The sequence below is a fragment of the Schistocerca serialis genome, chromosome 5 (genome assembly GCF_023864345.2).
Source record: "Schistocerca serialis cubense isolate TAMUIC-IGC-003099 chromosome 5, iqSchSeri2.2, whole genome shotgun sequence".
Taxonomy (NCBI): Eukaryota; Metazoa; Arthropoda; class Insecta; order Orthoptera; family Acrididae; genus Schistocerca; species Schistocerca serialis.
Genome location: NC_064642.1, coordinates 493,299,223 through 493,323,427, shown reverse-complemented (window position 1 = coordinate 493,323,427; position 24,205 = coordinate 493,299,223). Strand labels below are relative to the sequence as shown.

The following is a 24,205-nucleotide window of genomic DNA, read 5'->3' as shown; positions in this document are numbered from 1 at the left end:
AAATATCTGTAAAATTTCATGGTTCATTGTAATTTATTAGGAATTAAATGTGTGCGATATACTGGGATAGTTGTGAAGATCAAGTTCTTTGGCAAGATCTTAAAAATATACTTAGCGATGCAGTGTAGACAGTATACATAAAACATAGTATACAGAATCTTAACTGAGTCAGTAAAAATATAAGAACAACCGGGAAACGAACCTAGGACCTTTTCATCACACGTAATTAAGAACTGTATACACTACCACTACACCACAGCTAGCTATTGTTCGCTGGGGCCACAGTGTGCTCATGAGTGTAGTTAGCACGTAATAGTCATTCCTCTGCATTAATTGGCTGCTAGAAGTTCTTGATCATGTAAAAAAATAATTCGTACCTAATTTATTGATGAGATAGTCAAATGCTCCTCTGCTCATTCACATGTATTCGAAGAACTTGTCTGGTGATCTTCACAGTTGACGATACTTATGAAATTCTCCAGGGAGATCCCTCCCTTTGTAAATTTAATGCACAGCATTCTTTTTGCTTTATTTTTAAAGTGAACCTAATTCTGTAGCCTTACTCTCCAGCTACAGTATTCTACAGGTTAAGGACACCGTTTTGTAAAAACGGCTGGTTGGCTCTAAGCAGCCATCTTGTAGTGTGACATGGTCATTCGCACACAGGACACCCAAGGTTTTCACCCAATGTTGCTGTTTGTCGCTGGAGTGCTGCGTATCCAGCAGTCGCTCGCTTCTGTTGCTCACGTAAGACACAGCCCTAGTCTAATACCCTCAGCACCACCTGATTTAATTCAACTACATTCCATTATTCTCCGTTCTAATTTTGTTGGTGTTCATCTTACACCCTCCTTTCAGGACACTGCTCATTCCGTTCAACTGCTCTTTCGGGTCCTTTGCTGTCTCTAACAGACTTACAATGTCATTGGCGAACCTCAAGTTTTTATTTCTTCTCCATGGATTTTAAGTCCTACTCAGAATTTTTCTTTTGTTTCCTTTACTGCTTGCTCAATATACAGACTGAATAACATTGGAGATAGGCTACAAATGCCAAACAAATCTGCTGACAGAAGCGACTTTGAAGAAGTGTCGATTTCTAAAACTGTCGATCTTTAGGACCTGAGGTATCAATTGTGAAGATAATCATTAGAATTACATTAGCACAAACCATTAATGTTAGAAACATAATCCTCAGCAATGCATTTGGGAGTCAAATTGCCATAATTTGACTGCTTGCGTTAACCATACATAAACAGGCACTTAAAAAGCACAAAAAATAAAATCAAATGAAGTTATTTGGACGTGAAGTCCTTGCCTTACTTTCAGTTACTTTTGTAAATACTTTAGGATTAAAGGAGACCACTCACTGAAAAGTAGAAGCATCAAATCGTCGATAGGCACAAACAAAAGAAGGAAAACTTGCTAGTTTAGACTCATCCTTTATCAATGCTATTTTGTGGCAGGTGATCTGGTAGTGTTGAGTGGGGTGGGTAGAGGGAGAGGGGGTGGGAAGTAAGCAAAGAGACTGTGGATGGGTGGCTATTGGTTCGGAAGTAGACCAGTTTTCCAGCTAGGAATGCAGGAGGGACGGGTGGCAGGTATAGCTGCACTGACTGGTGCGAAGCAGCATACGCTTGTGGCTACATGGGGTGTGAACTAGGAGGAAAGGGGGGAGGGGGTGACAGTACAGAGGAAGGGCAAACTTTTAGGCGGAGGACGCAGAGACAGTAGGTTACCTGAGATTGAGACCAGGACGATTATGGGTGAGGAGGATGTGTTATAAGGATGACTTCCATGTGCATAGTAGAGAGAAGCTGGTGGTAAAGTGAAGTATTCAGATGGCTTGGGTTGTGAACCAACCACAGAATCTGAGCATGTTGTGCCAGCTGCGTATTGTGTCTCTGGGTGGTCAACTCTGTTCTTGACAACAGTTTGGTGGTGGCCATTCATCCTGGTGGACAGCTGGCTGGTAGTCATATCAACATAAAAGGCTGTGCAGCTTTTGCAGCAGAGTTTATGTATGACATGGCTGCTTTCATAGGTGCTGCTGCCTCTGATAGAGTAGGATAAGCCTGTGACAGGACAGGAGTAGGTGGTGCTGGGTGTGTGGATTGGGCAGGTCTTGTACCTTGTTCAGCCACAGCGGCAAGTGGTTGGGAGTGGAAGTGGCATAGGAAAAGGACTAGGATGTTGTGGAGATTGAGTGACACCACCACTTCAGGAGGGATGAGAAGGATCTTGGGTAGGATATTCCTCATTTCAAAGCAGGATGAAAGATAAATAAAGCCTTGTTGAAGGATATGGTTCAGTTGTTCAAGTCCAGGGTGACACTGGCTGTCAAGGGGGAGCCTCCCAAAAATCCCAACCCTTAGTGTTGTTCAAGATCACTGATGATATCTTCACGACCTGAACTCAGTGCCACGACATCCTATCCATATTCCTTCACAACCTCAACATCCCCCATCCTTGTAACCTGGTCCTCCTCTAACCAACATGTCATCTTCCTGGACGTTGTCCTCCACCTCGCTGATGGCTCTATCCACACTAAATCCACTAACCACCCTAACACCAAAAAGCCCCTTCCACAGAGCCTAGACGACTTAGCTGCAGTGATGAGAACTCCCCTGCCCAACATGCTGTAGGTCTCACAAGGGCCTCTTCAGACAAGTATAAACACCCCCCCCCCCCCCCAAAAAAAAAATGTATAACTAGTCCACAAATGGATTTCCTGTTTCCCATGCCATATCCTCAAATGTTCCAAATCCTGCCACTAGCCCCAAGAATCAGCTACGAAGGAGCTCCCCTTATATGGCCTTAGGTAGCATATCATAAACACCATGTAGACGACACATTGCTGCTTGTAAATGGAACCAAGGAGATGTCAATAGAACTGTCAGTAAATTTACCTAGTTCCACAAGAAAACTGACTTCACAGCATAGTTTGAATGTACTGGTTGTATTTCATTTTAGAACATAGGCGTAAAGAGGCAACTTCAGAATGTGAACTGGAACACACCTTATAGTTCATAACCACTCTTGGCATCCATAAATTTATAAAGAAGTAGCATTAATAAATAATGGGTACGATGTAAGGATGGTGAATCGTGTTATCCACATGGGCAAGAAGAAATGTAAAGAGAAAATAGCTAGGGATAAAAAGATCATGACCGAAGAATTTTGGGGAAATTTTGAAGAAACTGGCAAATATATTTAGATCACTTGATGTAGAAATACTTCCATGTTAGATCTTCAGTCTGATGCTGAAATTTCGAAACATAATGCTTAATAAGTCTGACTGGCATTCACAGCAAAAAATTCTCCCAACCAAATCAACCAATCGGATGCATTTCAAACACGATGTTGGGACAAGATAAATAAATTTGAATATGCAGTTGTTTATAAAACACCGTGTTAAGTCATGTGGCAAAATATATAGGACAGACTGGGAGAAAATTTTCGACAAGATAGAGGAGAGCATCCTGGTGCTTGTAAACTGGGTTATTACGGTAGATCAGTGGGTGTCAAATGAGACTAGTCATCCCCTGGAAGCCATAGAAGAAGATCTGGAGGTGATGCACATAGGCAAGAAAGGAAAGGAACTTGACCTATTTGAGGAACTTAAAACAGGAATTCTCTGAGATATGTCTGATAATGTCACTAATGCACAAATGGGAGAGAGCTGTATTGCTTTGTTCAATGGGTTTTTGAGATCTTTTTGACTAGTTTTGCATTGATAACCACTACTATGTTGTCTACTCATGTCTCTTGTAAAATTTTTGTAATCCATGGAACAGTTGATAATGACTGCAGTCTGTTGGTGCCATACACATGTTTAGCTGGTGCACAAGAGAGAGTCCTGATGGAACTTTTAACTGATGTGACCGCTGTTTACTTCTATATGAAAGGAACACTTTCATGGATGGGCAGTAGCATGGATAAGTGCAACCGAGAATCAGGCGTGTCCTTGTTAAAAGTGAAACAAGCACTTCAAGTGTGAATAACTACTTGTTTTTATCTTTTGAGTCTGTGTTTGTAAGTGCTCGTTTATGCAGCTTAACACAAGACAGCATGGCAATGGGAGCTTGACTCCAGAAATCCATTGCTGCGGATATGTTCCTATCAATAGTGGTTGTATATTAAAGTAATTATACCAAAAGGGCAATTCTTATAGCCCAGAGCAAAGGAACAAGACCCTCAGAAAAGGCAAAGTTTATCAGCTGTTTGCAAGAGCACCTAAGGAAAGTGTCTTAACAACAGTGAAACCATTTGTATGACAGAACGTAGAAGTTGGGAGGTTTACGTGCTATGTAATGCGAAGTAGGATGTAATCTGTGGCAAAGGTGTCAACAGAGTACAATCCTGGTGCAGATAAAAATATTTCATTGGAGTCCCCTGTTCGATATACATTGTTTAACAATAAGTTCTGCAGCTGACAACCACTACGTGTTCCCATGTTGGACCAACATCATGACTGCAGTGGGCATGGGATTATCAGGACTAGACCTGGTGATGCTTTTTTACACCAGTTGGTTGTAGCAGTGTGCCACTGACACAGGATCAACTGGCTAGTATTACACTAATGAGTATATTCATCTGAGCTTCCCTGTGGCAGTAATCTAAGGCATACCAACAGCTACCGACTATGAACATTACTGTTGACCACCTGCTTCATTTCATGCTTGGTGTCTTCCCCAACACCCATGGCATCTTCCAAAAGTATAAGGGTCCTTTTAAAAAGCCCAGAATCATGCTACAGTTGTTTGAGGAGCAAGATTGTGAACTCACTTCGAAGTTGAGGCAACTAAAGTCACCTGATCTGAACATGATAGAATGCATCTGGGACACAATCAGGTGCAAGCTCAATATCTATAAACCACTAGCCTGTAATTTATGGGAGCTGCTTGATCCTTGCATAGATATTTGGAGCTACATACTTCCATAAATGTGATTTGTCAAACCCATCCCACACAGAGTTGCTATGGCATTGTGTTTCAAAGAAAAACCAAAATGATATCAAGCAGTTGGTCGTAATGTTTAGGCTCATCAGTGTATATGGTCAAGTATTATCATCACTCTTCTTCTGTGAGGGTGTAATCAGAAAAGTCCTCCTCTTTCGCATCCCTCCATTCTCTAGATTTAAATCAACAAATAATTGAATATAATCAGCAACTTAAAAGTTGAAACTTGAAAAACTGCAGGATAAGAAAATTATTGACTTGAAAGCAAGTAACTACATTAAAAATTCGCTCAAATTTATTACACAATGTAAAAAAAAGTAATTGCAATGTGGCCAAAAGTGTGATGTCTCTCTATCCTCATAAGTGATGCAACTATTAACTGCAATGTAAACCAAATAACTTTGCCCCATATCTCTAACTGGACAATTCAAATCCATGTCTTAAGTAAGTATCATGAATCATCACATGGAAGAGAGATGATTTGACACAATGCTGCAGTGGCGGAAAAGTGAAATTTGTAGGTGTGAAAAGTATCATTTATAAACAGTAAGGAGTGCACGTAATTCTAAACCAACAGTTCAGGAAACCCTAAAAGTGTCTCCAAACAAATAAATTTACTTACTTTTTCTCTCGATATCATGACAGATAACAACATGCCAAAATTATATCCATGGGTCTTTAGCCGTGACTATCATTAGAGATCAGTCTTAAATTAAAATAATGCACAAGGAGTAAAAAAAGAATTTTAAGAGGAAATCAGCAGAGAGAGAGAGAGAGAGAGAGAGAGAGAGAGAGAGAGAGAGAGAGAGAGAGGGGTGGGGGGTGGGGGGTGGGGGGTGGGGGGTGTTTAGCTTTAGGTGACTGACAATGAAGTATATTAAAGAAAAAAATCAATACTTACCCTCTGCACTATTAACACTACTTTGTGTTTCACTACCATTAGATGTTTCAGTGTCATCTGAAGAGTCACTGGAGTCACTGGACTGTTCTTGATCCTCTACAGCAGCATGCAAGCAAGAAAATCACATAAAACCTTTTCCCCACCCACACCAGCAAACAACAAGAAAAGCAGTTTAATCCAGAATGCAGGAAGCTCTGTGAGAGTAAAGTTTGTTATAAGGTGATTCTGGCATCTCAAAATGATAATATGTTTACAATGAATAAGTGTACATAAATTACCAGTTTATGCTGTCACAGACACACTGCATCTCCAGATTTCAAGCAGCCCGTATTAAACAGTAATGTGAGTGATAAGAGCAAAGCTAAAAACTTCAAACAAGCGATAATATATTTCTTGCTAAATATCCATGGCTCACTCTCAAGAGAATAATAATAAGTAAGTACAATAGCCTCACACAACAAGACCGGGGAGGGGGAGCAGGCAAGGAGGCGCATGTGCATACACATAAACCCCCCCCCCCCCCCCCCACACACACACACACACACACACACACACACACACACACACACACACACACAGAGACAGACAGACAGAGACAGAGAGACAGAGAGGAAGGATTGTTTTCCCCCTTCTTATCCCTTTTCTTTTGTTTTGCTTTTCTTAGCCTTGGCCCCTTTTTCCTGACTTTCTTCTCACCTCATTTTCCACTTTTTTTGAAGTTCTTAATAAGATTATTTCATTTTCATCTTTAGTTCTTGCTCTGACCTTTTACCACCTCTAGACTGAAGATGGCACACTGTTTACCAGTGTACTCTGCAATGAATGGGAAAAACAATAAAAAGACTTCACAGCTCAACAATTGTGGAACTTGTATATCATCATACATCTTTGCTTATTTGATTGGAGACTTTTACATTTGAAATCCAGTGCTGGATAAAAGATCTTCCATGTAGTACGGTCTTCAGCTGCATGCTTCCAGGTTGATACTGTATGCTTTCTAAAGTCGTCTGCTGACCTATTAAGAAGCCACCTTCATATTTTCTTCTTTCTTTGAATTCAGTAAATAACTTCTTTGGCCCATGTACCACATGTGAACTATATTACATGACTTGTCAACCTCCATCTCATTTTCATCTGTTATAAATATGCCTTCAAACGCAGTCATTTTCCTGATCCATTTGTTTCTTTCTATGTGTCTCCCAGTAATTCACAATATGAATCTCTCTGATGCTCAACCGAGCAACCTGAAGTCCTAACAGCTTTCATACAACAAGTTAGTTTCTTATGGCCGCAGACCATAACTACACGAACTGGAAACTATACCCAATTTTTTCCTTTTCTGTTTATTTTTTCCTGCCCATTCACTTGCTGTCTTCAACTGTTCTAAATAAAACAATCCATCTATTGATTCTACGATTCATTGTTAGGGACATGAAAAATTCGCATTTTGCAATTTATGTAAATATAGATGCGATTTCTGCCTAAATACGCAAAATTACCTAATAAGTTCTATGCCATAGCAAATTGTTTGCAGATGAACTATTTTATCGAAGATAGTTTCAAATGTCTTCATTTCCTGTATATAAATATTGAAAATGTAACAAATTTTCAATTATTAATATTGCATATGTAATGAAGCATAATTTGGAAAGATAATTTGCATCAGAATGTACTTACAAAATAAAACGTGCATGAAACAATGATGTATCAGTGAACTCAGATGCTCTGGTGCCATGTCAATTGCAGGTGGTTGAATGCTCTATACACACTGCACCATGCAATGCAAGACTCAGCCGTGGGACCTAGCATCTTAGAACAGAGAAATGTGTGTGTTTGTCTGCTATTTAAAGCTCAGAAATTGGTGTAGTAACATTTACACATGAAGAATTGCGAAAGGTAATAATTAAATTTCAGAAATCATTGTTTGTTGTTGTGTATACATGTTAAAGGCTGAGGCAGTTTTGCTAGACTGGTCAGACACTACACATTGATATCAGCTGATCCAGTTTCTGATTTTAATCAGCACAATGGTGGATTCTTTTCAGTTTAATATTAGAGGTAGACAACTTTATACCCAGTTCTTTCACTGGAAAAAAAAAAGACACTATGCCCACGATGGCTGAAACCCGACAACCCAAGCATGTTTCAAAAACAGTTATGCATTTACAAGAGAGCAAAAATCAGTTGAAGTTTAAATCTGGCAACTAGAACCACATTTCCAGAATCAATATTGGAGAGTTTAAATGATCAATCAGAAGCACAATTGGGAAATTTGCTTATGAAAACTGGTTTTGGAAGCCCAATTTAAACTAGTGAATGCAGATACTAGTGTGACAGTTTTAAATGAGAAATGTTTGGAACTTTGGTTGCATCAAATACCAGTAAAGGTAACAGTAAACTACCTTGTTACCATGTGCCAACCTATGCAAACAACTGCACCATAGCCTTTACTGAATGCCTTGTGTTGTGCATTGCTCTCTAGTTCTCTTTTCTTATTCTGAAATGAATGAGAACACTAATCCTGGTCCATTACAGAGTTTGATTACCACCCTCACAACTCCAGAATGGATCGGCAACCTCTGTGACCATCCCTTCTAGCAGTTGTAAGTCTAGTTTGTCAACACTCACGGCTGACTGCCAGTTCACAGTACCTGCACTCTGTGCTATAGCGACCAGTGAGCAAAACCGCTCAATGTATTTCAACTGCTTCGAAAGTCTTCTTCTACAGTGCAAATAGTTATTTTCAGATCTTCTTCTTGCTAAGTACTTTGTTGGTTCTACTTGCAGAATTGTCAAGTATGGGTCAAATGGCGGATATTCGCAAGCCACCGTACGGCGCCTGGCAGAAGATACCCTGTACAGCATCTACTCATTTCCTTCCCTGTTCCACTCTTAAATAGAGAGAGGTAGAAATGACTTTCTATATGCCTCTGTATAAGCCCTAATTTCTTTTATCTTAACTTCTTGGTCCTCATGCGCAGTGTATGTTGGCTACCCTCACAACTCCAGAAGGGACCGGCAATCCCTATCACCATCCTTTCTGATGTTCGTGGGCGTAGTTTGTTTTGCTGAACTGGGTGGGAAAAGAAAAATAATATTGAGAAACACCTTAAATCAGAGAATCATGCTGTTCACTAGCAGGAAAAATGCTGCCGATACTCAACAAAAACAATAATTTGCTGGAAGCTTAAAAGACAGCCAGGAGATGAGAACAAGAAAAGGTTGTGCCTGAAAAAACTGTTGAAGTTTCTGCAAAAGTGAACATTTCAGTCAAAAAGCTTTATATTTTAAATAGTCAATTTCAATTATGTAATAGGACTTTGTCTTCAGGCATATAGTGTGATAACCTTTTAACTATGTATGCCTGATTTGAGAGAGAGAGAGAGAGAGAGAGAGAGAGAGAGAGAGAGAGAGAGAGAGAGAGCGAGAGCTTTTGTCATAACAGATATGAATTATGCCAATAATAGATGCCAAATTTTCAGATCCCTACTCACTGTTATCTGCACTGTTTCGTTTTTGATGAGCTGATTGTGTACTCTTAGTCTTATGATTTTTTTAGTCACCTTTCAAACTTTCTCAAACAGCACAAAACAAAGCCGAGTTTGAAAATCTACATCTACACCAATACATCACAATCCGTTTGTAGTGTGTGATGGTGGGCACTTATAGTAACACTATCAAATATATGTGTGAGGAAGTAAAAATCTGAAGTCTGAAGTCTTCTTGAGATACATGCTCTTAGACCTTCACCAACAATCCTCTACTTGATGGGCAATGCCTTTATTGTAGCACCTGAAACTGCAGTTTGTTTGTCATGTCCACAAGTCTGTGACAAAATGACCTGCTCTTCTTTGTATGATATTCAGTTCTTTCATTAATCCTACATGGTAAGGATCCCGGAACTGATGAACAATACTAAATAATTTATCAAATGGCTATTTTGTAAGACACTTCTTTCTTGTATGAATCTCAATCTGCCTTCTGCTTCTCCTACTATTAGTTTTATACAGTAGATCTCCTTTATGCCCCTCAGGACAGTAACACACTGAATCCAGTGATCATAAAATCTAACACCAAAGGGCCTTTTCTCCAACTTATGTGCAGTACGTTAAATTTATTTGCACCGAGGATCAACAGCCAGTTCCTGCAACAAGCATCGATCTTCAGCAAGGCTTCCTGCATTTTGCTAGCAGTCTGCCATTGGCAGCTTTACCATAAACAACAGCACCATCCGTGAACACACCCTCTCAGAGTTTCTGATGATATCCCCCAGATCAGTTATATTTACTATAAAAAGTAACAGCCTTTGGATGGTAATCAAAGCTGCTTTACTGTCTGAAGATTTCAGCTCCATAAGAAAAAAGTGTTGGGTTCAGTCTGTTAGGAGTCTTGAATTCAATTATGTCCCATAAACACTTAAATCTTCTTCACTTTTCCGATTTATGGACCAGAAAATTACTACCAGCACTGCTTAAAACAGTCTTTTTTTGTATGGAATCACCTTGCACCCCTCCCACCCCCAAAAAAACCTTTCACTTCTGAATTTAATTCCCCTTATGCAGAACTGCCTTTCTCCCGAGACATTCTCCAGATAAATTTGCAAGCCTCCAGCTCTAACCACTCATTTTAACACGATCAAGTGCCTTTCCTTTCTTAGCTGATGAAAAGTGGTGAAACATTTGTTTCATTTTCCTTGTACACATAATCTCACCACAAATTTCTTGCAGCCTCTCAAAGCTTGTGTGCACGCGCACGCCCACACACACACACACACACACACACACACACACACACACACACACACAGAGAGAGAGAGAGAGAGAGAGAGAGAGAGAGAGAGAGAGAGAGAGAGAGAGAGAGAGATTATTTCAGCTTTTGTCATTTCTTTAGGCTTCAAAAGCCACACAAAACACATCTAAATGAAAGGTTTTGGTCAGCGATGTCAAAATTCAATATTTATAGGCACTGTATACTCCATCTATATATAAGACTGTCATTAAATTACACTGATCCTTGAATGTTACACAGTGAGACACACTTATACTGTCCCGAAAGGAACATGACTTGCACTGATAGAAATCTCGCAGGCACACAAATAGTATGGCTTAGATTAAAAAAGGGAATCATGTGTGGTAATGCAACTCCACTCTGCAGAAAACTGCAAAAACACCACACTGCACACTGCTTATTACAATCCATCACCCAAGCAATAACAGTCCCATGTTTAATACAACCAATATTTTAAAGCAAGCCAGACTAAGTATTCACTCGGGAACTTACACCAAACTTTTAGTTACGCTAGTGCATTTCAGAGTTGCAACATTACCGTATCAATTGTTGATGCTGAGATCAAGAAAGAATCAGTGGATTTTCTGTAACAGAAGGTTACTATTACTCTTACCAACTTCACTGACATCAGAGTGTTCACTTGTATCTTCTTTGTCAGATACTGGTTCAATTTCCACTTTTACTTTCAGCATTTTGTTGGTGCTATCTTCTTCTGAAATTGACTGGTCCAGAATCTGACGTTCAGATGATGCATCTTTATTTATAAGGTTTGACTTGTCAGCTACTGACATTCGGGTGATGGATGACCTAATATTAAAAACAAAGGATGTTACTTGATTTGGGAGAGAGAGATCTGAGTGAAATAAAAGCAATGCATATTTAGTAAAACCACGAACCTTCTCTTGGAATTGTTGGTCCCCTTCTTCTGCAAAATTGCGTTGTTTGCAGCATGATCTCTCTGCATTGCAGCTTGTCTCTTCTGCAGTTCCTCAAGAACTGGGATCATGTCAGGGTCAGCAATATCAAAGGCTGTTTGACCCTAAACAAAAGACTTAGGAATGAGACATTTTCAATATCAGAGGGGCAGAGGGGGAGAGGAAAAAACATCAGCATACACTGAACTCAATGTTACTTTCACCATTTAATTCTGTAGTTCAGAGACCACTTTCCCAAAATAATACAACCACATTGATTACCATCATCATCCATCGGTCACTAACCTAAACATTACATATTACAGTATAGGTTCTTATATTTCAGAAAGAGTGAAATTTTCCACATCTTTCACTGAACGTAAATAACATCTGCTACGAATACATGATGTACTAACATTTTTGTACATTTTTCTTTATGTGCCCATAACTTTATGTTCCACAACAAACATTACCAACTGAGGCATCAAGCTTTTTTTCACATCTTTGACTCTCACTAGTATCCCCAGGCTATTTTCCCAAATTCCACAGTTTCATCTACACATGCTGCAAAAACTAGAACAGTTATAAACATTTTATTTGGCATGTTTTGGAAACTTCCCCTAGGCTGCTTAATCTTCTATCTCATCCTTTATCCCAGAATGCCAGATGCAATGACTGCAGTTAAGTCTCTGTGAAATTTGGAAAATTAAGAGAAAGATAATAGCAAACTGAAATAATTTAATTGGATCACAATTTGTTTTTGGGTACCCCAGATAGCATAACCACTTCCATGAAACGAAGAAGTCCCTTTTCAGTTCTCAAACCAACACGAAGCTAAAAAACATGTTCAAATATGTGTGAATTCCTAAGGGACCAAACTGCTTAGTTCATCAGTCCATAGACTTACACACTACTTAAACTAACTTATGCTAAGAAAAACACACACACATCCATGCCAGAGGGAGGACTCTGACCTCCGGCAGGAGGGGTCACGCAGTCCATGACATGACTGCTCAAACCACGTGGCCATGAAGTTAAATTTGATCATTAAGACTAAATGACTGTCCTCTATTCAACTAACAATGCATCCTAACACACAAATCCATTTTGTGCTGTAAATAGTCCTCCATATACTTCCTGAAAATATCTGTGTTTCCAAAATTATAGATTATCTATGACCGCAAGGCAGTGATTTCAGACTTTCTTGGAATTTCTTGCACTCTCAATAGCCATTAATAACAAACCCAGTTTTATTTTACAACAATGATACATACAAAGAAAGACTTGCACATACTGGAAAGTTCATCTACTCTCAATTACTTTTCCCTGGGTGATCCTGTGAGACTGGAAAAACCAGGTATATAATGTGCAACCACAAACTGATGTGATCTTAATCAATTATATCTTTCGAATTATAGTGTATACCTTTTACAACTTCCATACGAAGTTTTGTGGTTTAAGATGGATTTTGCAGATTGCACTCTCTTGAAAAATCTTTGGGTTCATTTATGTGATCAAATCAAGTTAAGTTACTTTTGCCTACTAGCTTCATAACTTTTCTCAGTATGGGTCTTGCTAATCATGAAGGCAATGAAAATGTGCAAAAGTCCTCGTTTTATCCAGTTACAAGTGATTGGCTGCTATGTAGCATGGCTGTGCTTGTTTAATTAGTGCAGATTTCCAATATAATGTCACTAAGAAATACAACATACATTAATTGCAGATGTATATGATGTGGAGCCTTATGCACAAAACCCATTCTCTCTTCGTACATTTGGTGAATTCAACACTTCGTGCCCAAGGAGTGGTTCCTTCAGTTGCCTGTCACCTGTTAACCAGTACATATCAAGTATTCAGACACCAAAGACTGTGTTTAATGTAATTGTGAATTTGTGCAAAAAGACACAAATGGCAGAGTTTGGAACATCCCCTCCCAACCACCACCACCTTTCCCTGTCGCTGTTTACTGATACATAAGTACAACACCGATTTTTAGTTTTTAATGTGGAGTAGAATACTGCTACTGCCATGACAAATAACATACACCACTTGTCTTTAATTAGAGTCAACTCATGCTAATTTAATTTAATTAACTGTTCATTAAGTGTTCATTTGTATGAAAATTTATTCTACCACCCTTATACCATCTACCAGGTTTCTCCCTTGTTATGAGACTTATGGAGACACTGTGTGAATACAAGAAGGAAGGAACAAAGAGAAAATACAGAGTTCAGAGTTTAGTGAATGTACCATACCACATAGTTCTTCATTTCCATATCACAGAAATTTTCCACCAGCATTTCACATGCTTCTTTTTGGCCCCAATGTGCTGCAGCATGGAGGGCTGTCCAGCCATCAAAGTCTTGCACATTTACATCTGCACCTCCTTGGAGTAGTACTCTAATAAAACAAATGAAATCATTTTCACTTTCAAAGATACACACAAATCTAAATACAAAAAATAGTTGTAATTAACTTGGTAACCGCTCCTATGTGAGAACCAAGTGAAGTTCTTTTATATAGTTCTTTCACCTGGCAATATTTGGAAAGTGTAGTTCCAACATTGATGGTAATAAAAAAAGAACAACTGCTATAATGCTCTGCCCTTCCTATTCAACAGCAATTGAAATCTATAACTTTTTAAGTCCAATAAAGCATCAAATATTTTTAATGATAATTGTACTTGTTGGTTAAGTTTGCACTAATGGTACCAGTAAATCAGAAATATTGTGGATCATAAACCAGCTACAATTACTATCCAATGTTATAGCCATATTTAGATTCCAGTTAAAGTGGATTAAATAGTAATAATTTTGTGCAACCAATGCGAATTAATTTTCTATAATTATAGTATCGTGTGAAAGGGCAGACTCACAAAAAATAATCAACACAACCTAATTGACAGTATACAATTCGTGACTGAAATTTTCAAAATTACAATTTGCCCACTTCAAAATTTCCTAGCCATTAACTGTTGGGACTGGGTGAGGGAAGCCATGAGCGATGAAAATATCTACAGGAAACCATGGGCAATGTGAAAAATGGAACAAGTCAAAAGGCTAAGGAACAACCAACTTTGGACTAATATCAAACCGACGCTAAGTGCCACTGAACCATCAATGCCAGATGTGATGAATGTGTTTCTCTTTGTTAGTATTATTAAATTTTTGAATGATGTCAATTTCATTAGTTTATTGAATTTTTGATCTAACCAATCATTTCAGTAACATAGTGCGCTGAAGTTGAATGTGTAAACTTGACAATTGTCTCCTTACGCAGTCATCTCGAAGGCTGTATTTCTTATCGTGAAGCATGCCATACGTGGTATCTATTGTGATTGCTGTCTGCACTGTAACGACCTACTACAGTTATTTACGAAAATGAACACACACAAAATATTTTTGTTAATACCATTAGTGATTGCTAAAGGAGAGTGGAGAAAATCACGAAGGAAATTTTGGACTCATTGATGGCTTGAACAGTGAATTCCTCGTAGAGGAACAATACTTTTTCGACTTTCCATGTTGTACATGTGACCCAATTTAAAAATTCTGTTTGGCATTTCTTTGACGTCAGTAGGATCAATCATTTCAATTTGTCAAACACGTATGATAGCACCTCAGCTCAACAATGTTTGTTGTGATAATTCTTACTTTCAACACTGTACAAGCATCACTTCTCTTGTTTGGCACTTAAGACAAAACATTTATTCCTGTGACCACATTCTAACCATTTTGTCCTCTTTGCAGCATAAACTGTACTGGACTGTGAGGGAATCAGCTGGTGATATAGATAGCAGCCTTGCAAGTCATTGGTCCACATTCCCTAGTACATTAAAAAGATCCAAAAAACTCGCTAACGGATGGAGAGACCTCTTAAATAAGTTTATTCTTATATTAAATTAATAGGAAACTGCCAATTTTTTTTTATAAAACGTAAAAAAAAATGGTAGCTGGACTCTAACCTGCCATCTCTGCCATTGTAATTCATGACTATCAACTGCACTATAGTTTCAATATGGCAGTTGTGACTAAGTTATATTATACAACTTACACAATGTCTAAAATCAGTAGCCACAAATGTCATTATTTGGCACTTAATTGTAACCAACTGTACCACAAATGACACTCATTAAATCATCAATGTGCCGTAGCACTAAAATCATAGCACACAAGTTATAGTACAAAAAGTGTCAAATACGAGAATTCAAACAAATCTACATCTACAAATGTTTTCACATCCTGTAAGTGGATGCCTTTATGCCTTAGCAACATGTGCAATGTGCTTCCCAGTATTGCTGGGGTGGGCGATAAAAGGATTTTACTACTAATAGCCAGCCGACAATGTCTCGTTTTTGGACCCATCATTTATTTTCCTCGAATTCTGGACACACACACACACACTGGGTTTGGCGGGTAATGGAGACCTTCAGGGAAACACCAGGTAGGTCAGGAAAGAACCCAGTGTGCACTCTGTCGTTTGATAAGAGGTCTCAGGTGAGATGTGGAGAAGGTTCTACCAATACTGAACAACTTTAATGCAACTGGCTGCAAATAGTAGCGCATGTCAGAATTAATGACACTTGCCACCCGAGACTTGCTGAAATTATCAGTTACTTTACATGGTTGGTTGAAAGGTACGTGGGACAGAAGCACTACTCATTATTTAGAGCATTGTCCTCTGGTTTGGAGCAAGTAGCAGCTCCAAATCTGAGACACTTTATCGTTTTGTTTTGATCTGTGGTTCAAATTTCTTGACCTCTGCTATAATGGAGTATCATGGAGCCCCCTCCCAAACAGATAGGGCACACAATATACAAAATGGCTGCTCGCATAGCAGAGTGCGTGCTGTTTGCACAGATTAGAACAAATCCATAGGGGAATGGTATATCGACTTATTTCCCGAGAAAGATCATTCGCATGATTCTCCGAAGATAACTTTTAGTGTTGCAGGTCAGAAAGAGAAAATATTAATTTGGCGTTACAGAACTGCAGGAACATCAGTAGTAAGGTCCCAGAATTATTTTCAAAAACTGACCATGGAAGAAGGGCCTCAAAACCAAAAGAACACTATGTATAGAACCAGTGTCTTTTACAATAGGTGATATATCCACATAGCACAGGTAGGTGAAATCTGAAGTGAAATCATAAAATCAGACAGGAATATATATCACAAGATAGTCTAGAAACCACTGACAACTGTGTTATTTGTTGCCATAAAGAGCTCTACAATATCCAATGATATTTTTTGAATCCAAATATGAAATAATTTGGCTGAAGCTAGATGTCAATTGTTAGTCAAACATGGCAATCAGGTGCTTTTAGTTAGTTATTTGCATGACCCATGGATCATAAATCTGACTTCGCACAATGATGTAGAATGCCTCAGTTTTATGATTATGGCACTTTTTCTCAGCAGAAAATGTGGCAACATACTGACCAAATATCTATTTTGAAGTCAATTTTACAATCCATCAAACTCTCAATCACTGGGTAGGTGACCAAAGAATTTTTGTGGCTGAGTATCCAACTTGTTTTTATGCCACACCAAGTTGGGTACACAAAGACAGCTAGTTGTCTGCGTGCCAGCTAGCTGCACTGTCCATTGCAGTTGTACATACCTATGGGTGCAGACATAACACTGGTTACCAGCTAGTCAAGGTGCAGCAGTGATATTATGAGTAGAATGACACACACACTTCATTAGTTTCAAAGTTTTCCTCGCAGAATTTTACAGAAACTATTTGGTAAAAAAATTATTTTTGCGTTACTTATAGCTGTAAGTGCTAGCTTCAGGGTGAAGTGCCCACCATTTCATTAATTGTCACAGATGTTGTGATATTTCACATTAAAGTAACACACTGCGCAAAATTTTTAAAAAATGCAATTAAAAATAGGGGACACACTGACTCCACATTTGGAGCATATCAGATCATAACGTAGCTATGTAGCCGACTGGGTTGAGACCGTTACTGTTATTGGGATGATGGAGCATGAAATGCATTGGAGCAGGCTGGTTCAAACGGCTCTGAGCACTATGGGACTTAACTTCTGAGGTCATCAGTCCCCTAGAAGTTAGAACTACTTAAACCTAACTAACCTAAGGACATCACACAAATCCATGCCCTAGGCAGGATTCGAACCTGCGACTGTAGCGGTCGCGCGGTTCCAGACTGTAGCACCTAGAACCGCTCAGCCATCCCGGGCGGCTATTGGAGCAGGCTGTCTGGTACTCTGTGAGCTAATGATACAACATCACCAGAGTAATAATTTTCTGCACTTAAGCTTACAATTGTGTCCTCAGAGGTGACACTCAGGCCAGCAGCAGAGCAGCACATGGCCTCAATGTCTCCACAATCTTCGGGCAACGTTGCCCCGGCAGCATCCACTCATGTAAACACAGTGTCTAGCAGGCAGCAGGTCTCGCTGGTGGCTGGTGTAGCCCATACAGTACGTGCTGTTATCCAGGACAATGACAGAGCCCTCTCATGGACATCAAAGGGTGTGTTCTGGTAATACAACAGCATAACCCTTACACCAAGGAAGGCGGGAATGTTAACTGCTTATAAGCACTAATCAGGGGCCACAGCAGTTAACGTGCCTCCCACATACTGCAACGGGTGGATGGTGTACCAAACACCATCAGTTTGGCCCGCCAAGCTAGAGGTAGAAGTCACAATATCTTCCCATCAGTGGCTGCAAGGTTGGCAACTCACAGTGACCAAGTACAGCAGACCAGACAAGTAACAGTTTTGAAGGCAGAAGCCATTTTGGTGAATGGTAGCAGCACTGCCTGGCTATTACTAAATGTAACCTACTTCTTCAGGCTCACCAGCAGTCTTTAGCACAACCTCTATTTCGCAAAAAATGGACTTAAGGGCTTCAGCTTGTTGCCGTTCCACACTATCAGCAGGCTGCTAAGTGTTCTCTTACAAAAACTACACCTACAAATTCAAATTGTGGTGCTAGAATAACGTTATTCCTTCTCCTTGCTGAGGTCATTTACTGAGTTTGCGAATCAAGCTTTTCGCTTACATGAGGTGGGCCAGTATCTTACGGGTTTGCTCTATGTTTTGTGAAGTCAGTTTCCTGCCAGTTTGTCATTCTGATTGGGATATAGGGTATTGGCCTGGCTTGATGCTGGCTGGAAAAAAAAATTATTTGCCCATTAAACATTTCTGCTGTGAAACAACACATTGTTATATATTGAATTTTTCTTTTAACTTTGGACAGGATCTATACATATCTCCAATCATGAGAAAATGGATTTTATGTAGCAGGTTCACTTGTACACTAGCGATACAGCGAGATTGAAATACACCATGTGATCAAAAGTATCCGGACACCTGGCTTAAAATGACTTACAAGTTCATGGTGCCCTCCATCGGTAATGTTTGAATTCCATATGGCGTTGGCCAACTGTTAGCCTTGATGACAGCTTCAACTCTCTCAGGCATACATTCCATCAGCTGGTGGAAGGTTTCTTGGAGAATGGCAGCTCATTCTTCAAGGAGTGCTGCACTGAGGAGAGGTACCAATGTCGGTCGGTGAGGCCTGGCACGAATTCAGTGTTCCAAAACGTCCCAAAGGTGTTCTATAGGATTCAGGTCAGGACTCTGTGCAGGCCAGTCCACTACAAGGATGTTATTGTCGTGTTACTACTCTGCCACAGGCCGTGCATCATGAACAGGTGCTCGAGCGTGTTGAAAGATCGAATCACCATTCTCGAATTGCTCTTCAACAGTGGGAACCAAGAAGGTGCTTAAAAACAACTATGTGGGCCTGTGCTGTGATAGTGCCATGCAAAACAACAAGGAATGCGAGCCCCCTCCATGAAAAACATGACCACACCATGACATCACCACCTCCAAATTTTACTGTTGGCACTACACACACTGGCAGATGATGTTGACCGGGCCTTTGCCATACCTACACTCTGCCATTGGATTGCCACATTGTACCGTGATTCATTACTCCACATAACTTTTTCCACTGTTGAATCGTCTAATGTTTATGCTCCTTACACCAAGCGAGGTGTCGTTTGGCATTTACCAATGTGATGTGTGGCTTATGAGCAGCAGCTCGGCTATAAAATCCACATTCTCTCACCTCCCTCCTAACTGCCATAGTACTTGCAGTGGATCCTGATGCAGTTTGGAATTCCTGTGTGACGGTCTGGATAGACGTCTGCTTATTACACATTACGACCATCTTCAACTGTCAGCAGTCTCTGTCAGTCAACAGACGAGGTCGGCCTCGCTATTGTGCTGTACGTGTCCCTTCATGTTTCCACTTCACTATCACATCAGAAGTGGACATAGGGATGCTCAGGAGTGTGGAAATCTTATGTACAGACATATGACACAAGTGATACCCAATCTCCTGACCACGTTTGAAGTCCATGCGTTCCGCAGAGTGCCCCCATTCCGCTCTCTCATTATGTATAATGACTACTGAGGTTGCTGATATGGAGTACCTGGCAGCAGGTGGCAACACAATGCACCTAATATGAAAAACTTATGTTTTTGGGTGTGTCCGGATACTTTTAATCACATTGTGTATTTGTAACATCCAATGTATGTCATAAGTGGTTCATGGTATCAAAAATACTTTTTGGTGACAGTAATTTGTATTTTGCCATATGGTTAACATGTGGAACTTTCTTATCTACTGTGATACATAAGTAACTACACAGGGACGTAGAGAAAGATCTACAAAATACCTAGTAGAGAAACGGAGGCCAGAACTAAAAATTAAATGGCCTTCGCCATATTGCTACAACTGTTACAAAGTAAAATGCAGACAACTGCCCGTGCATTGTTCGCTAAAACGGGTGATAACTCAGACAGTAAACACAAATAAGAACTTAAGCGATTAAAGATAGGGCATTCCGGGAAGAAATGGTGGACCATCAAAAAATGAGCACAACGTGCACAAAAAGATGGGGGAGCACCACTTAACAAATGGCAATGGCTAAAAAGACAATGCCCAATGTGCAACCTAGTTAAAATGATTCCCTTGAGGTGAGGGGGCCAAGAGGAGGTAGTTCAAGCTGCTGGGAGAGGCCTAATAACCCGGAGCTTGTTTCCATGAAAGGAGGACCAGTGGTGATGCGAAAGTGACACTACCTGCTGACATGGCAACACAGATATCATCACAGGGAATGTAAGGACTAGCATGCTGAGGTAAGAGGACTGCAGCCTTTCCTGTCAGACCGATGTGACCAGGAATCCACATGAACATCACAGTGGCTCCATCAAGAGTGATCAAGTGACAGCTTTCCTGAACTCATTGCAGTAAGGGACGGACAGTGTACAGCACACAGAGACTCTGAAGGGCATAGAGTGTCTGAGCAGATGACGCAATTGAAAAGCCTGTGTCACCGGATGTACTACATGGCCTGCTACAGGGCGAAGAGCTTTGCTATAAATACTGAGCGGTGTACTGGAAGCCGATACCGAAGAATGTTGGTGCCAATGACAAAGGCACACTCAACACCACACTCAGTTCGAGGGCCGTCAGTGTACAAAAAGGTACTATCGCAAATTTCCATGTAAAGGTCATGAAAACTGAAGGCGACAGAGCGAGGCTGGAGCAGTGTCAGGAGGGAATGGAGGTCAGGGTGAACACGGGCCACAGCACGAAGCTAAAGTGGTTAAGTGTTTACACCCGTCAGGAAAGTTGCAGATAGCGTTAAGTTACGCAGCCGGAGCAAGAACCAAAAGCAAACTCTAGGAGGCAACAGAGAAGAGGGATGCATCCCATACTGGTGATCCAAGGAGTTATCAAAGAAGGAGGCATAGGATGGGTGCCGATGCATGGCAGACAAACAGCGTGCATATCTGGAGAAAGTCACGGGGGCAGGACAGTGGTAGTTCAGCAGCTTCTACATACAGACTCTCAACCTCACTAGTGCAAAAGGCGTAAGTGGCAAAACGGATGCCACGATGGTGGATAGTGCTAAGACGGCATAAGAGGGACAGATGTGTAGATGCATAGACGAAACACCCATAGTCTAGTTTAGAACGGACAAGGGATCAGTGCAAAAAGAGGAGGGTCATTCGATCTGCTCCCCAGAAGTACCACTCAGGACACACAGGACATTGAGGGCCTGCATACAGCAGGATGCCTGGTAAGACATTTGGGAGCATGAAGATAGTTCCCTACCGAGCATAAGCCCCAGGAATTTCATAGTTTCAACAAATGGAAGAGCAAGAGGCCAAGAAAGAAAACAATTGTGCCGCCAGAAATTCATACAAATGGTTTTGTCAGTGGAAAAAGAAAAGCAAATGTCATTGCTCCACAAGTAAAGATGATCGAGGCACTGCTGGAAATGCCGTTCAATGAGACAGGTCCACGGAGAACTGCTGTAGATCGCAAAATTGTTGACAGAAAGGGAGCCGGAGATGCCCGCAGGAGACAGGCAATTATAGGATTAATGCCAATAGTAGAGAGCATGATGTTCAGGATGGAACCCTGAGGCACACCGTTTTCCTGGATAAAGGTGTCAAACTAGGTGGAATCCACATGTACCTTGAAAACTCGGACTTCTAAAAATTCCTGAAAGAAATGAGGCATGTGGCCATGTAAGCCTCACGTGTAGAGAGTACAGAGGATAGCAGTCCTCCAGCAGGTGTCTCAGGCTTTCTCCAACTCTAAAAAGCATGGCCAGTGTGGGATTTAGAAAACCATTCATGACATGAGGGGACAAAGTGATGAGATGGTCAACTGCAGAAAGCGCGCTCAAAATCCACACATTGCAGTGGTTAGTAAATTGCGGGACTATAGCCACCATACTAGCTGGGCATGAATCATACATTCCATCACCCTGCAAACACAGCTGGTGAGAGGAATGGGGTGGTAGCTAGAAGGAAGATGTTTGTGTCCTTTCTGGGCTTAGGTACGGGTATGACAGTGGCTTCAAGCTGGCATCTGGCAAATGTGTCCTCTGCCCCGATGTGGTCATATGGACGATGCACAAAGTGCTTGTCCACAAGAAAAAGGTGCTGCAACATCTGAATCTGAACATCGTCTGGCCGTGGGATGGGGGATAGGGATGAAGTGAGAGCATGATCTAGCTCCCTCATAGCAAAGGCAGCACTGTAGCACTCATGATTCCAACACGAGAAAGGTATTGCTCGAGCCTCCTGTGCTCATTTCCAATGGAGAAAAGCAGGGTGATAGTGGGACGATCTCTAAATCCCCAAAAAATGGTGGCCCAAGGTGTTGGAGATAGCAGTAGGGTCCACGACGACATCATCTGCTACTGTCAGGCCAGAAGTTGGAGAATGGATCTTGGTCCCAGATAGCTTTCAGAGGTTGGCCAACTTCACGGAAGAGGAACTGTTAAAAGAACTAGTGAATGAAATCCAGCTAGCTTGTTAGCTATCCCGAACACGACGACACTGTGCAACAAACTGTTTAATATGAACGCAGTTTGCCACTGTAGGATGATGGTTAAAAACACGCAAAGCACGCCTCTGGGCGTATTGCATTGTGGCACGCCTCAGTCCATGGCCACCAAGGGACAGGGACACAGCACGGTAAAGAGGAAGTGTGAGGAATGGAACATTTTGCGGCAGTAAGGGTAACGTTTGTAAGATATTCTACCTTGTCATCACAACTGGGGAAATGTTTATCGAAGGTCGCCAAAGAGGAGTAAAGCCTTCAGTCAGCATTAGTAAGCTGCCATTTGGGTGTGCACATAGGTTGGATACGAGTCAGCAAATGGATGTCACATGGGAAATGGTCACTGGACTGTGTGTCAGAGAGCAAACCACTCGAGACAATGGGCTAGCTGGGCACTGCAGGATAGGTCCAAATAAGAACAGGTGTACGTGGCGTCTGAAAGGAACATGTGTGCTCCCGTGTTAAGGCACAAGAGGTGAAGTTGATTGGGACCGTCGGCCAAGATAGCATCTCTCTCTCAGTTTCTGGGAGAACTGCAAAGGGGATGGTGCGTGTTAAAGTCACCGAGCAGCAGAAAGCTGTACAAGTCCTGAGCCACCGATCTGTCACTGCTGCAAATGATTTACTTACATATCTCAGTGAATAATAAAGAACTTTCAAGTATATATAAAAAACAAAGATGCTGTAACTTGCCAAAAGAGAAAGCGCTGGTATGTTGATAGACACAATAAAAAACACACAAACACACATACACAAATATTCAAGGTTTCGCAACCCAAGGAAAGAGGGAAGGAGAGGGAAAGATGAAAGGATGTGGGTTTTAAGGGAGAGGGTAAGAAGTCATTCCAATCCCGGGAGCGGAAAGACTTACCTTAGAGGGAAAAAAAGGACAGGTATACACTCGCGTGCACACACAACACACAACACACACACACAACATACACACACAACACACACACACACAACACACACACACAACACACACATCCATCCGCACATATACAGACACGGGCAGACATACAATGTGTGTGCCTCATTGAGTGCTATAATTTGCAAAAACCTCATTTCGATATCTTGAATTTACGACCATGATTTGCACTGTGCAGCGGCGTGAATGGGGGCGTCACGCATGACTGTCCAATGAATATAGTACCCAATAACTTGAGAATGAAGTGAGATATTCTACTGCTTTCAGTTTCCTATATTTATTTTCACTGCAGTGTATGACCTAAAACT

The 24,205-nt window shown here is 40.8% G+C and overlaps 1 protein-coding gene across 6 annotated transcripts in view; it reads right to left on the bottom strand.

Annotated features, from left to right (window-relative positions):
* Nucleotides 1–24,205, bottom strand: part of LOC126481672 (protein phosphatase 1 regulatory subunit 12A) — a 374,220-nt gene that overhangs the window by 206,966 nt on the left and 143,049 nt on the right. For 5 of the 6 annotated variants that reach the window (XM_050105600.1, XM_050105601.1, XM_050105605.1 and 2 more), the window contains exons 5-8: nt 13,817–13,961; nt 11,544–11,686; nt 11,261–11,454; nt 5,860–5,955 (exon numbers count right to left, since the gene is read on the bottom strand). In XM_050105600.1, coding sequence (XP_049961557.1) covers nt 5,860–5,955; nt 11,261–11,454; nt 11,544–11,686; nt 13,817–13,961 — 578 coding nt within the window. The remainder of the gene's footprint in view (nt 1–5,859; nt 5,956–11,260; nt 11,455–11,543; nt 11,687–13,816; nt 13,962–24,205) is intronic. The other variant, XM_050105602.1, reaches the window with a different exon arrangement.